Source organism: Phoenix dactylifera, chromosome 3, assembly GCF_051530095.1.
Source record: "Phoenix dactylifera cultivar Ajwa chromosome 3, Ajwa_hap1_PhDact_Kaust_v1.1, whole genome shotgun sequence".
NCBI lineage: Eukaryota > Viridiplantae > Streptophyta > Magnoliopsida > Arecales > Arecaceae > Phoenix > Phoenix dactylifera.
The window spans coordinates 47,734,763-47,747,397 of NC_143192.1; the positions used below are offsets into that span (position 1 = coordinate 47,734,763).

General features: G+C 37.8%; 1 protein-coding gene across 3 annotated transcripts; it reads left to right on the forward strand.

Annotated features, from left to right (window-relative positions):
- Positions 1-1,459: 1,459 nt before the first annotated feature.
- LOC103713584 (lipid droplet phospholipase 1-like) lies at positions 1,460-12,594 on the forward strand. 3 transcript variants are annotated; one of them, XM_088718721.2, is made up of 10 exons: positions 1,460-1,741; positions 1,847-2,913; positions 3,992-4,062; positions 4,221-4,463; positions 9,944-10,107; positions 10,198-10,253; positions 10,708-10,760; positions 10,900-11,008; positions 11,890-11,987; positions 12,085-12,594. In XM_088718721.2, the coding sequence occupies exons 3-10, from the start codon at positions 4,006-4,008 to the stop codon at positions 12,154-12,156; spliced, it is 852 nt and encodes a 283-aa protein (XP_088574847.2). In that variant the 5' UTR covers positions 1,460-1,741; positions 1,847-2,913; positions 3,992-4,005; the 3' UTR covers positions 12,157-12,594. The 3 variants fall into 3 exon arrangements, with proteins under 3 accessions (XP_088574847.2, XP_008798787.3, XP_008798786.3); XM_008800565.6 differs by having other exon boundaries at positions 2,846-2,913; XM_008800564.6 differs by having other exon boundaries at positions 2,846-2,913; positions 12,076-12,295.
- The last annotated feature ends 41 nt before the right edge of the window (positions 12,595-12,635 follow it).

A 12,635-nucleotide genomic window follows, 5' to 3' on the forward strand; every position in this document is an offset into this window, starting at 1 on the left:
TTCTTGTCTGGAATTGGATGCCTAGCCTCATTATAGGTAGATGATTACTATAATTTCTTCTCTCCTTTTCGATGGCATCGAAGCCAACTGTAGCACAAATATGGCCTGCCAGTTGAATGATGGAAATAAGGATCTGGCGATTGAATGTTATCAGTAGAAAAACCTTTGGCAGGACCAATAAGGGGCTGCCATGATTGATGCCTCCTTAACTGGAGCATTTCTTTCCACATTATTAATGCGTAAACAGAGAGAGTGCTTCGTGACAATTCTCTATAATAAAATCAGGATCCTGGGATCCTTTGCTTGCAGCGTTCAGTTAAAAAAGTTGGAACCCTCAATTGTTTGGTAGAGACGAGTTCAACGTGCAGATTATCATCCAACTTTGTCCATATTAGAGAGGAAAAGTTTCGTGTTCTAGCAGTAGTATGGCCAAACTCCAAATCGAAATCACTTTTCCTTGGGCATGAATAGAGTGAATCAAGCAGTTCCAAAAAGCTATAACCGAAATCATAGATGACCATGCACGAACTTTTCCATGCACGTTGGAACAGTTCTTGTCGCTTTAACCGAATGGCCAGCCAGCACGTAGCTTATTCTGCCTTGAACACAGGAAATCCAATAGATGCAGCAGTAAATCTTCCTCATTAAGTCGTCCAAATTAAGGACATTTAAAACATTTCACTCCACCAGTAACTAACGTCGCTCCCCATCACTCCATAAGTCTCTGGACCGGATGTTTTAGATTTAATCAACAAGATTTTTTTTTGTTACAGAGGAGCCTTTGGAAGGATGGGAAAGCAACTTTCCCCATAATTTATTGGCACACGACAATGTCAAGACCACGACCCCTCTAAGATTCTTAATGTCTTCCCTTTTATTTTTTTTTAAAAAATTGGGACCGGTTATTGGTGCCCCCATGTCTTAACCCGCCTCTTGTACTTGCAGGGCTAGACCGACTTCTAGGCCTAACCAAGTGGTTCCAAGTTCGAAACGCACGATCGTCGATTAAATTGTAGAGACCGGATGCTTCCTGCTCGGACACGGAGTCTGGAAGGGCGTATCGCTCTGCTGGTAGTCTCGGTGGTACCAGATGTGATGTACTTACACGTGGTATTCGTACCGGAGCCCAGAGGAGTAACCAAGCCGGGTCCACGGATGGGGAGGATATGAGTAAAACCGGCCGGAGTGCGCAACACACAGTCATTTCTACCAGCATCGAACATTCTCCTGACGGGGTGGAGGCCCAGTGGGGGCTGCTACACGGGGGTAGGCTTGTCCCTTCCCCCTCCCTTTTTTTTTAAAGCAAAAAAAAAAAAAAAAACCGGCTTCTAGGTGACGTGTCAGTTCTTCCGTTTCCCGACAAGCGTTTCCTGCGTCCCATCTCCAGTCCGCCTTGCCGTCGCCTCGCCCCCACCAACGAAGGCTATAAATACCCGTTTCCTGGCTCTCCCCTCTCCTCGCGTCCTTTATTTTTTAATTTTCGTTTTTTTTAGTTCTCTTTGTTTGCTTGCTTGCTAGATTTCCTTGCTTCCTTGCTGCTCTCTCTCTCTCTTCTTTCTTCGCCTCCTCTGTGATCGCTTCCGATCGGAATTGCGCTGGTGAGGGGACGAGCCATGGGAGATATGGGAGGAGTGCGCACGGAGGAGAATGTTAATGGAGGAACGGACGTCTGGAGTTCGTCCGACGCCAACGCCTCCACTGCGGATCATCTAGTGGTGATGGTCCATGGAATTCTTGGGAGGTATAGTTTGCATGGATTTATGATGATCATATTTTGTCATTGTAGTAGGGTTCTCTACGGGGTTTTGAAGGAAATGAATGATTTTTTTTTTTTTTTTTATGCCAGGTGTTTGAATTTTTTCCACCGGTGATTGCGTTGCCTTTTCATTTTTGCTAGATAACATTCTTGATTTGATTTGGTGTTAAATCCGAATACCGGATCGAGGTGTTTAATCTTTTTTCATCATTTCTCACGTTCTCTCTCTATCTCTCCATCTAATCTAACATCAATAATTTGGGCATCAGTATTTTTTTTAAAAAAAAATTCTTTCTTTTCGTGAAATTTCTTTTACAACAAGGCTTGATGTTCGACTACTAGTCATAGGTTGGAAACTGTGCACTAATTTCGGTATCTGTTGCCCCTTCTTTGAGGCTTGTAAAGCTTGAAAAAATATGTCTTGATGCAAGAATTTCGAGTGAATGGCAAATATACCTTTATTTGAAAAAATAAAATTTTAAATTTAACTTAGAAAGGACTAGCCTAGTTGACTACCTCTACTTGTCGTGGATCCGGTGATGGTCTCAGCTTGGCCAGCAAGTTCTGTAGGGGGGTTGAGCAGCGTGGTAATGGGTTGTTGCTACTATGTTGGCCTGGTCTCTGTGGTTGGATGAGGGATACGTTATATCATGGGCTTCGATGAATCTTGTAATGGGAATTGATTAAGGAATAAGGCCTCTTTTGGATCCTTGGATAAGAATACTTATTACAGGGGAAACAACTTTTCCAAACAGCGTGCAACTTCTGGGACTAGGCTTGTTGATGTGTTTTCAGGACAAGGTTCCTGGAAATCATGCATAAGATAAGATTCATTTTTATTTTACTCCTCTATTATATAGTTATGCCTAATATGGTACATTCAAAATTTCGAATAGTTTATGTTGCATCTGGCCTTGTACATTGCAGATTTTTGTGCAATATACATTTTGGCAGTCTCTCTCTCTCTCTCTCTCTCTCTCTCTCTCTCTCTCTCTCTTTCTCTCTCTCTCTCTTTTCAGTCTGCTATACTGGTTATTTTTTGTTTCTTTGTTGGTAAAAAAATTTAAATTTGGTCTTCTATCTTTGCAGCACTGCTAACTGGAAATTTGCAGCCAATCAGTTTGTTAGGTTGCTTCCAGATAAAGTAATAGTTCATTGTAAGTTATTCTTCATAATAGTCAGCATTGTTTTAATATATTGTTTTATGCAACTATCAAAATATTTTCTTCTTCTGCTTCTTCTTGCTCTTCCTCTTTTTAATTAATTTTGTTTAAGTCAGTTAGAATGCTGCATACAAATTAAGAAATAAATTAGTGATTGTCTGAGAAATATTGTGTATTCTTTCTGGTTGCTTGATTTGCAAAAGTGTTTCAGTACATCTAATCAGCCAATCTCCATTTTCCATCTTCATAAAATCTATATGGATGTCATGCTCAAGAGAGCAGTCTGCATAATTATGCCAATTATGTAAGAAAATCTGCATCAGAGAAAAGAGAGTGGGGGCGCTTGGGGCAACAGTAAGGTTGCTCCATTATGACTTAGGTATAACGGGTTCAGAACATAGAAACAACCTTTCTGTGCGCGGGGGTAAGGTTGCGTACATCAAAGTCTCCCCCCATCCCATAGTGGTGTGATCCTCGTGCATTGGTTTGCCCTTTTATGTAAGAATATTTTAATTAACAATCTTTTTTTCTTCCTTCAACATGCCACTAAAAGTTTCACAAGCCCACCAGATTTTCTTCAGTGATATTCTGTTGTCTTGGAGCAACTTGATATAAGTGTAATTGTTGCAGAAAAATAAGCTCGATCTTAATATAACATTCTTCACCTCCCTTGGCAACATTGTATTGCATAATTTTTCTAATATCTTCTATTCCTGCACCATCCTACTCAGCTATATTTTGTCTTCAAAAAGAGGTCCAAGTGTTGTAGGTTGCACCATATTCTGATTGTATTTTAACTACAAGATTATCTCTTCATTATGGTGAATGTCTTTGTTTGATACTGAAGGTTTGATAGAGAATGCATTGCCAACCAAAAATGTGAAAATTCTCTTAGATTACCTATTATTGTATTGCTTATAGGTACTTAGAATGTTAGTTATTCTTTGTGAAGATTTTTTTTTCTTTTTTGTGGATGCACCCCTATACTTTCTAAATATTGGTAAAAATCATGATTATGGTTTTGATATATCTTATAGAGTTTGAGCCGTTGAGTTGTGCAATTTCTTTCCAGGTAGTGAAAAGAACATGCATCAGCTTACATTAGATGGTGTGGATATTATGGGTGAACGTCTAGCAGAAGAGGTCAGTATGTATTTTAAAAAACATAATGTATCACCTTGGTGATTACATTTTCTAATTTGTGCATTGCCTACATAATTCTGCGATATCTCTGGAAAGAGTAGGTGTTCTTCTGTGTTAGTTGTTATTTTCCAAGTCTTTGACAAAACTTGGTAAATAAGGTTCTTGAAGTCATTGAAAGGAGACCAGAAATTCGAAAGATTTCTTTTATTGCACACTCTGTGGGAGGATTGGCTGCAAGATATGCAATTGGGAGACTTTACAGGCCTCCAAGAAGAAGACCCAAAGAAGATCTTCCAGATGATGTTTTGGATGACATTTCTAGAGGTACCATATGTGGTCTAGAAGCAATGAATTTTATAACTGTTGCTACACCTCATCTCGGTTCTAGGGGAAACAAACAGGTACCTTATTTTTTAATCAGTGCATGTAATTTTTATGGTTTTATATGCCTCATGAAAATAAATGGAGGAAAGTAATAGAAAAATTGAAGGTGTACAATTGCCACAGCCATCACTTTTTTCGTTTAATGGTTATTATAAACTATAAAGTGTCTGAATTGTCAAATATGAAATAGAATGCTAAATTCATTTGAGTGGCACTACTATTTTAAATAGATAAATATGTCAGAGGAATTTATCTCCACTCTCTAGGCGTGGTATCCATCTTTGTTGGGTTTTCTATATTGTATCTAGGTTGCGATGATTGCTCCATCTTTAGTTTAGTTTAGTTTAGTTTCTGCAGGAGCTTTCACACTTAGGCTTATCTTGTTTTTTTCCCTTCATCATTCATGGCCACTGGATTGTTAAAAATCTTTAGGACATAAAAGGAACTGTATCTTATTGTACATAAATTAGTATTATGTACTCCCCATTTTGAGTTTTAAGAAGTCTTGAAAATGCCCATCAGATATGAGAATACCTACAAGAGAAGGCATTAGTTGACAGATAAAAGTTGAGAAAGGAATAACATGATGATCTTCCCTATGGGCTTATTTCAATGAAAAGGTTGATGTTAGGTCTATGCTTCTTGGATTTCTGTTAGGTAAATTTATTGAGATTCTAGATGGAAGATGGATCTGATTTTCTCTTATTGTGGTGTTCTGAAGTTTGTCTACTTTATATACATTTTTAGGAGATCATAGCTCTCTAAGAATTCTGATGGTGATCGCATATGGGTTGACGTAAGTCCGTAACCTTTCCTTTAGTAGAGCAACAATATCTATTTTTTTGAAGTGGGGATTGTCTCCGTTAAATGGGTTTTGATTTTACACTACATTAAGCAAGTTAGAGTTGTATCCAGTTTTTCCACTTCTCTCTCTATTCCCCTCCCTTCTCTTCTTTTGACACTTGGTTTGATGCTTTTATGTTCTTGATGTAATCTAATCAGGTGACAAATATGAGACTTGAATTAAGAATTTGGAGGTTTACTCTTTTTCTTGGGTATCTGCTGAGAAGAAAGAGAGGGTCAGTTTTAACAAGTGGTTGCAATATGTTGGTGGCATGGGAGGGGAGAGGGTGCCGACTGCTTAGATGAAAGGCTAGGCATATTACATTGAAAATCAATTAAAATTTCTAAATTTGTTCATATTTTTAAATAGTTCTAAAACAACTCCGAAGGCATGACAGTCAGAAAAGTAGGTTAAGGAAATAATGTTTATATTTCTTAGTTATCTGTTTCGGTGTAACATCACAGGTTAAATAGTAAGACTAGACAGTTCCCTAAGACTCAAGCAATGATATTAATTAATAATCAACAAAAGCTTGATTGCTCAAGTTTTGGATAATGCAACAAGCAAATATCACCCTAATTATGAATAAGTGCAAGGTTAAAAAATAAAGAACTAATCAAGGATTAGTGAAACATCTGACCAGTATTTCAGGTTTGGGATAAATTTAGAAATGTAAAAGTAAAATGCTTCGATTTCATTGGGAACTGATGAAAAACTGAGGTTGTTGTTGAAGTTTCAGTTGAAACTAGCTTACAGAGCCATATTTGACGTAGATATAGGAGATTTGTGATTTATTTTGGGTTATTTATTCATTCACTTGTATATTAGAAAAGTTCTTTATTTAGATTAAATTTGGAATTGCAGGTTTTGGGGAATCTGGAGTTATGAAATGGCATATTTGTACTTTACAAAACTAATAAATAGTTTAATCCTACAACATATAGTGTAAACCAGAAATTCTGAATTAAACAATTTGTTATAAACTTGATTGCTACTATATTTTTGGATTTGTTTTATGTATTGATATTTGTTTATCTTTTTATATATAATTTTTTTTAGGTTTTTATTTTTATGTCAAAGACACTAAAACTTGAACTAACTGCCGAAATAGTTGAAATTGAAACTCAATCAGCCTGATTGAAACCATGATTGAAATCAACTCTCTGGAACTCGCTTAATAATTTGTCCATCTGTGATATAGTCCAAATGTAATCCTTCCTGTCTGACTGGTCCTTGGCAAGCTGCTTAGTAGCCTACTTGGTGATAGGCCTGCATACAGGGATTACCGTGACAGTTGGGTGCTAAGTAGCACGACCACTTTTGAAATAATGGAGAGCATATTGAGGTTACTTACCAGTTGAGAACTCAGTCTTAAGGGCTTGATGAGTCTGCTAGATCATCAATAATATTAGATAGCTGGAAACATATATCAGATGTCTACTTCAGACAATGATATATTTCGATCGTTTTTCACCATAAAACCATAACAAATTTTTCCATTATGACCTTTCACTCCAAGCCTGAAGCATTGAATGCCATAGCCTTTGGATCAATTTGCTCAAAGCTTTCTATTTTTCCCTTCAGATTAGAACAAAAACTATGTTATCCATCCTTGAATCTTATTATTCATTGGAGGAGCGAGGAATAACAGTTTCCATGTATTGCAATTTTATTACTAGGTTATTCATTGGAGGAGGGGCAACATATATTACAATAGGCAATTTGTTGGTAGAGAGTTGCCACCTATGTACTTCTGTCCAGCTACAATGGATAAGCAGGCATTAATCAGGGCAATCAACAACATCATAGTGGTCCAAGCAATTTTTGCCTGGGCATTTCAAGGCTGTTCTATCACAAAGGTGCCTAGCTGGCTACCCATAATGACATGTGCGATTATATAGTTGAGGCAAGTTATGGATCTTGGCATCCTGCTAATAATGTAGGAAATGGCTACTTGTGTTTAGCAACAATCAACTTGTATGTTCCCTACTTGAAAAATCAAGTGAATGGACAATTTGATTTGGGAAGGAGGAATGTTCATAAATCATCCTTTTTCTTTCCCTGGCTGTTATATTAGATTAGGCCATTAGGGTATATACACGACCTTGCTTATCAAGGAAATTGTTGGTTGTGATTAGCAATATATAATGTAATATGTTTTGCACATGAATGCTCATCAAAAATATAAGATATAATCTTAAAGAGGCCATTTTTAGAAAGGTTGGGGGGTTTTGAGAGAGGTGGGGGGGGGGGGGGGGTGAGTGTGAGCATGGTTAGAATAACATTCTCTAATATAAGCAGTATACCTCCCGGGAGTATAATCAGGGTGCTAATGTGCTTGCAAATCTGGGATATGACGATGAGCTGCTTCTATGTGGATCAATGAATTTCCACCCTTTATTTCTCTTCTAGCTTTGGCAGATGCTTCTGGGAAGTCATATATTTGGTTTTAATTGGGGTTTCGTTCCTTCTTCAGCACACACACACAACGGCAACAGCATACCTCATGGTATAAGTGCCGGTTGGTATAGTATGGCATGGCAGGGTAAGTAACATGTCAGTGCAAAGCAGCAGCAGCAGCAACAGCAGCCATATGCCTCATGGTTTAAGTGCTGGTTGGCACAGCATGGCATGGCATGGTAAGTACCATGTCAGTGCCGGAATTGGCATGGAATTGTCTGCGTATTAGTACTCGGCAAGTTCTTATTGCCAATCCCCGCTAAGCATTGGCACCAATGTTGTGAAGATGAAGATTAGATCTCAAATTATAGAGGGGTTAGATCAGATCATAGAATGAATCACAGATCAAAAGGAATTTTTCTCAAACTTTTCAAAAAATATAATTTTTTTTAAAAAAGTTAACAATAAAGTATGTTGGCGGATTAAAAGGTTGTACATATAATCAGTCAGTTTTAACTGTCATAAGCCATGTATTAACTTGATTATACATTTCAAATACTTAAAAGATATTTATATACTATCAATCCATATATATTAATTTGATTATCCTTTCAGTCAATTATAATGTGTACTATTGGAGAATTAAAAGTCATGCATGTAATTTCAACTATCATAAGCCCATAAATATCACGTCTGATCAATAAAAAGAAAAATCATTTCCAATTGTTCAAGATGTTTGTATACTCTTGCTCCAAATATATTAATCTGATTATCCTTTCTGATAGAATACTTTTTAGAAAAGACAAATTAGTTTCAACAAATTGTTACAAAGTATGGATCTTTGCCTCTTGCTTTTATGTCCATGAGCTTAAAAATCTCTTTTATTTTTTATAAATATTAAAAAACATAATTGGCTTGCCAGTATTTCTGCATGAGGATTATTAGTGATAAATAAGCAATTTCAAGAGCTTAGTCAAGTTAATTGTGAAAATGGAGTTCTACATGGTTTGGTGTGTAGAAAACATGATCAAGTGGGATTTTATGATCCAAGGCATTGTATGATCCATCAAACAGATCTACATCTTATGATTCTAATTGATCCCAGCCCAAGAAAAGAACCAGATCATTTAGGGGCCATTAAGATCCAGATCGTGGACTGCAGGATTTCAAGAACAATAATTGGCACAGCTTGGCATGGAACAATGTGGTATGGGCCATGCTAGTATCAGGCTACCATGCCACCAGCACTTGATACTTTAGGCATTCTGTTTAACGAAGGCCAAAAAATTGCCAGAAGATGGAATGCAGGGCTTTTTTACATTGAAGGAGTGGGGATGGTTAAAAAGTTTATGCAGACCCAGCGCGTTGCTCATATTTTTTGTTGTTTGAAGGTCTATAGGGATTTCAGTAAGGTTCGCCGTCTCGGTACCGGATCCCGTACCGGTGCCAGACTAGCAAAGTATTGGTACGGTATGGTACGAAGTTTTTTGGCGTACCAAATATCGGTATGCCACCCATACCGGATACCGGTACCCAATCGATGTGGTACGGTACGCTCCGTACTGTCCGATTTGGACCGGTATAGCATACCATGGATTTCAGTATCTAGATTTACAAGTGGAACTATAAATGCAAGTGATTAGATAGTTCTGGCAACATGAAATATTTATGACACCTGAAGTAAAAATTATCAATTCTGAATTTGTTGAAGAATGAAACTAACCATGAATACTGAACACATATCTGTTCTAACATTGGTCCAAACCTTTGCATGAAAGTTATGAGCCTAGAATAGCTTGACACTGCCAACCTAGTCAGCTGCCCTTCCAAAGTTGTTTCAAGTTTTAGACACTAAACTAGCCTATTTGATCTCACTAATCACAGTCTCTGTATCCTTTGCTTCTAGTTATTTCTGGGAAATATAAACAAGGTCATTATGAATAAGAACTTTTTTCTAAAAGCAGAGTTGCAATAAATGTTGCTGAACTGACATCCCATTTGGTGCCTGTACCACCTACTTAAAAAAGCTAAAATCACCAATATCTGTCAAGAACAAAAACTACCATTCTGCTTGAAAATATAGCACACAGACAAATAATCCTTCCCCATCAACACTCTAATGTAACAATAATACAGATAGTTACAATTGGTTAAATAGTGATGCTGTTTTCTATATACATGAAATGACATCATCTATTTTTCTTGTCTCATTAGTTGTTGAGGTATTATTTGTGGGAAATCATCCATATGCAGGTCCCTTTTCTTTTTGGCGTCGCAGCTATTGAAAAAGTCGCTTCTCATGTTATTCACTGGATATTTAGAAGAACTGGAAAACATCTTTTTCTCACTGATAATGATGATGGAAAACCTCCCCTGTTGCAGCGCATGGTGGATGATTGGGGTGACCTCTATTTTATGTACTTCTATGCCTCTATTTCTGTGAATTTGTGAGAAATGCTTTCTAACATTTGGATTGCATAGTCATGATTTGAAAAATGCTGCTGTAGATCTGCCCTGAAAGCATTTAAACGTCGTGTAGCATATTCAAATGTTGGCTATGATCGTATCCTTCTAGTGATTTTCTTGGGGTTCTGTGGTTTGTCTGTTTTTTTTAAAAAACATTTTATTAAGGTGGCTTTATTACCAGTAGGAAAGCACAAAAGACCACCATACAGCTACCTACAGCAGCCATGGGTACATAGATACATACACCCAGAGAAAGTGAACCCAGCCCAGGGAAACTAAAACCCACATAGTGGATACAACAAGGATCCACATGAAAAAGCAAAACAACATATGGAGAAGGATTACCAAAGGACACTCAGCCACATGAGACAGCCACTGTAGATTCCACATTGGTCTGACCTGGAGGACATTTCCCCCATGCAGCAACCATGCACACACAACGGCGACACGGGATACCAGGTAGTCAACTAACTTGGTGTCCTAAGCTATAACAAGACATATAACTAGCATTGCAAAACTTGCTCTTGTTCTCCTAAACTATGTGTTTAAAGATATTGTTGGATGGAGGACATCATCTATCAGACGCAACTCTGAGTTGCCTAAGGTAATCTTTTATCACTTCTCTCTGTTTATTTATTTTGTCCTTTCAATAAGAATAAACTCTATGATGATCCAAGTATCTGCTTTGTTCTGGTATTCCACATTGTAATGTATACACATTTATTTGCACTCCTATTTCCCAGTGGGAGGATTCACTAAGTCAGAAGTATCCGCATATTGTATATGAAGAGCAATCAGAAGGGGAATGTATGGATGTTTCACTCGTAGATGCCGACTGTGATGTCTTAGAAGGTAAGCATTTTTATCAGCTTAATTTTTGAAGTATACTTTGGATGTTGTTATCCTTTCTTGTTCTTATATCATTATGTAGTTTCTTATTATATATGCGCTCTATGCCTTGATGGGACTGTCTTCATCATTTCTTCATAGTTTCCAGGAAATGCCTAATGTAGGCTGATATGTGTTTCCATCATTAAAAAAAAGTCACCGCAAGTAAGAAGCAAGTTGATTTTGATATTTGTAGAAATACTTTGTTTTGGTGCTGCTGTAGATAACACAAGATGACGCAATAATTTGATACAGCTTCTTTAACTTAAGAAAATATTTTTCTCGTGCTATTAATCTTTTCTGTCTATTTTATTGATCCACCATCTGTCTTTCTGTGTGAGTCATTTATATCTAATGTGCTGTCATTTTATTCGGTTGGAGCTTAACGACTCCAGCGGCTGGCAGCCATTGGTTGCTGAATTCTGATAACAGCCCAGCCATCCAGCAAGAGTACCCATGTGGTATTATGAATATGAGGAAGCCATCCAGTTTATAAGGTTGTCAAGGAAAGAGCCAGTCCTTTTCAGTAGACCTCATAAGCTATAGTGAAAACCTCAAAGATGGTTTCCGCCTTTGATCCCATGTAAAGTTGGGAAAATGCTATAAATCATGGAGATAATCCAATACACAACATTTCACTCCAGTCTGTAAACCACAAATTGTTTACAAATTACTTGTTTCCTGTGCATGCATAAACGAGTTATGTTCAGTTCAAACAAAATAATTATATACAAACCATAAGAATGCATTTTGGCACTTGTGTTATCGATCCTCCTACGACATCACGAGATGCTACATTTGGTTATTATTATTGTTGTTATTTTTTACTCCATTGTGTGTTGCAGAAAAGCTAGTGACAGGTCTCACGCGATTGTCATGGGAAAGGGTGGATGTCAGCTTTCACAGGAGCAGACAGAGGTTTGCCGCACACAGTGTCATTCAGGTACCAACACCCCAAATAGACGAGTACCCGTGACTGCTTAGCCTTCTTTACTGCAATGCTTTGACGGCATGTTGTTTGGTAACTGGAGTCTATGCAGGTCAAGGATTCCTTCGTTCACTCGGAAGGTGCAGATGTTATACAACACATGATCGATTGCTTCCTCACCTGAACACGTTGCAATCCATTTGTTCCCACAGGCAAACAAAGGTGATTCCCATGTTATTCATGGAAATTTTCATGACCTATCCGGGCAGGGAGTTGCAACATATAAGCTTAAATTTGAAGCGCAATAAATTTTTTTTTATACTCGGCCTTGAGGTGTGGTTTAACTTTGTTCCAAGGGATGTAGTTCTAGGAGCTCATTTTGGTATCTTTCATGTCCGCCGTCATACCATCGTTGGTCTCCTCGCTCCTTCCTGCTGGCGGCCAATTATACTGTGGGTTTGGTCCATGAGCACACCTCACCTCTATTCAATTACTGCATTCCGGGACCAAAACATAGGGAGACAACCACTGTCAAAATTCAGAATGAAGTCAGTAATTTCCATATTTCCTCCTGTGTATGAACTGCCATATTAGCCAATCTTTCAAATTTCTCGCTTAACAATATGGGTTATGACAATTCCCAAAGTGCATGCTCCCAACTCC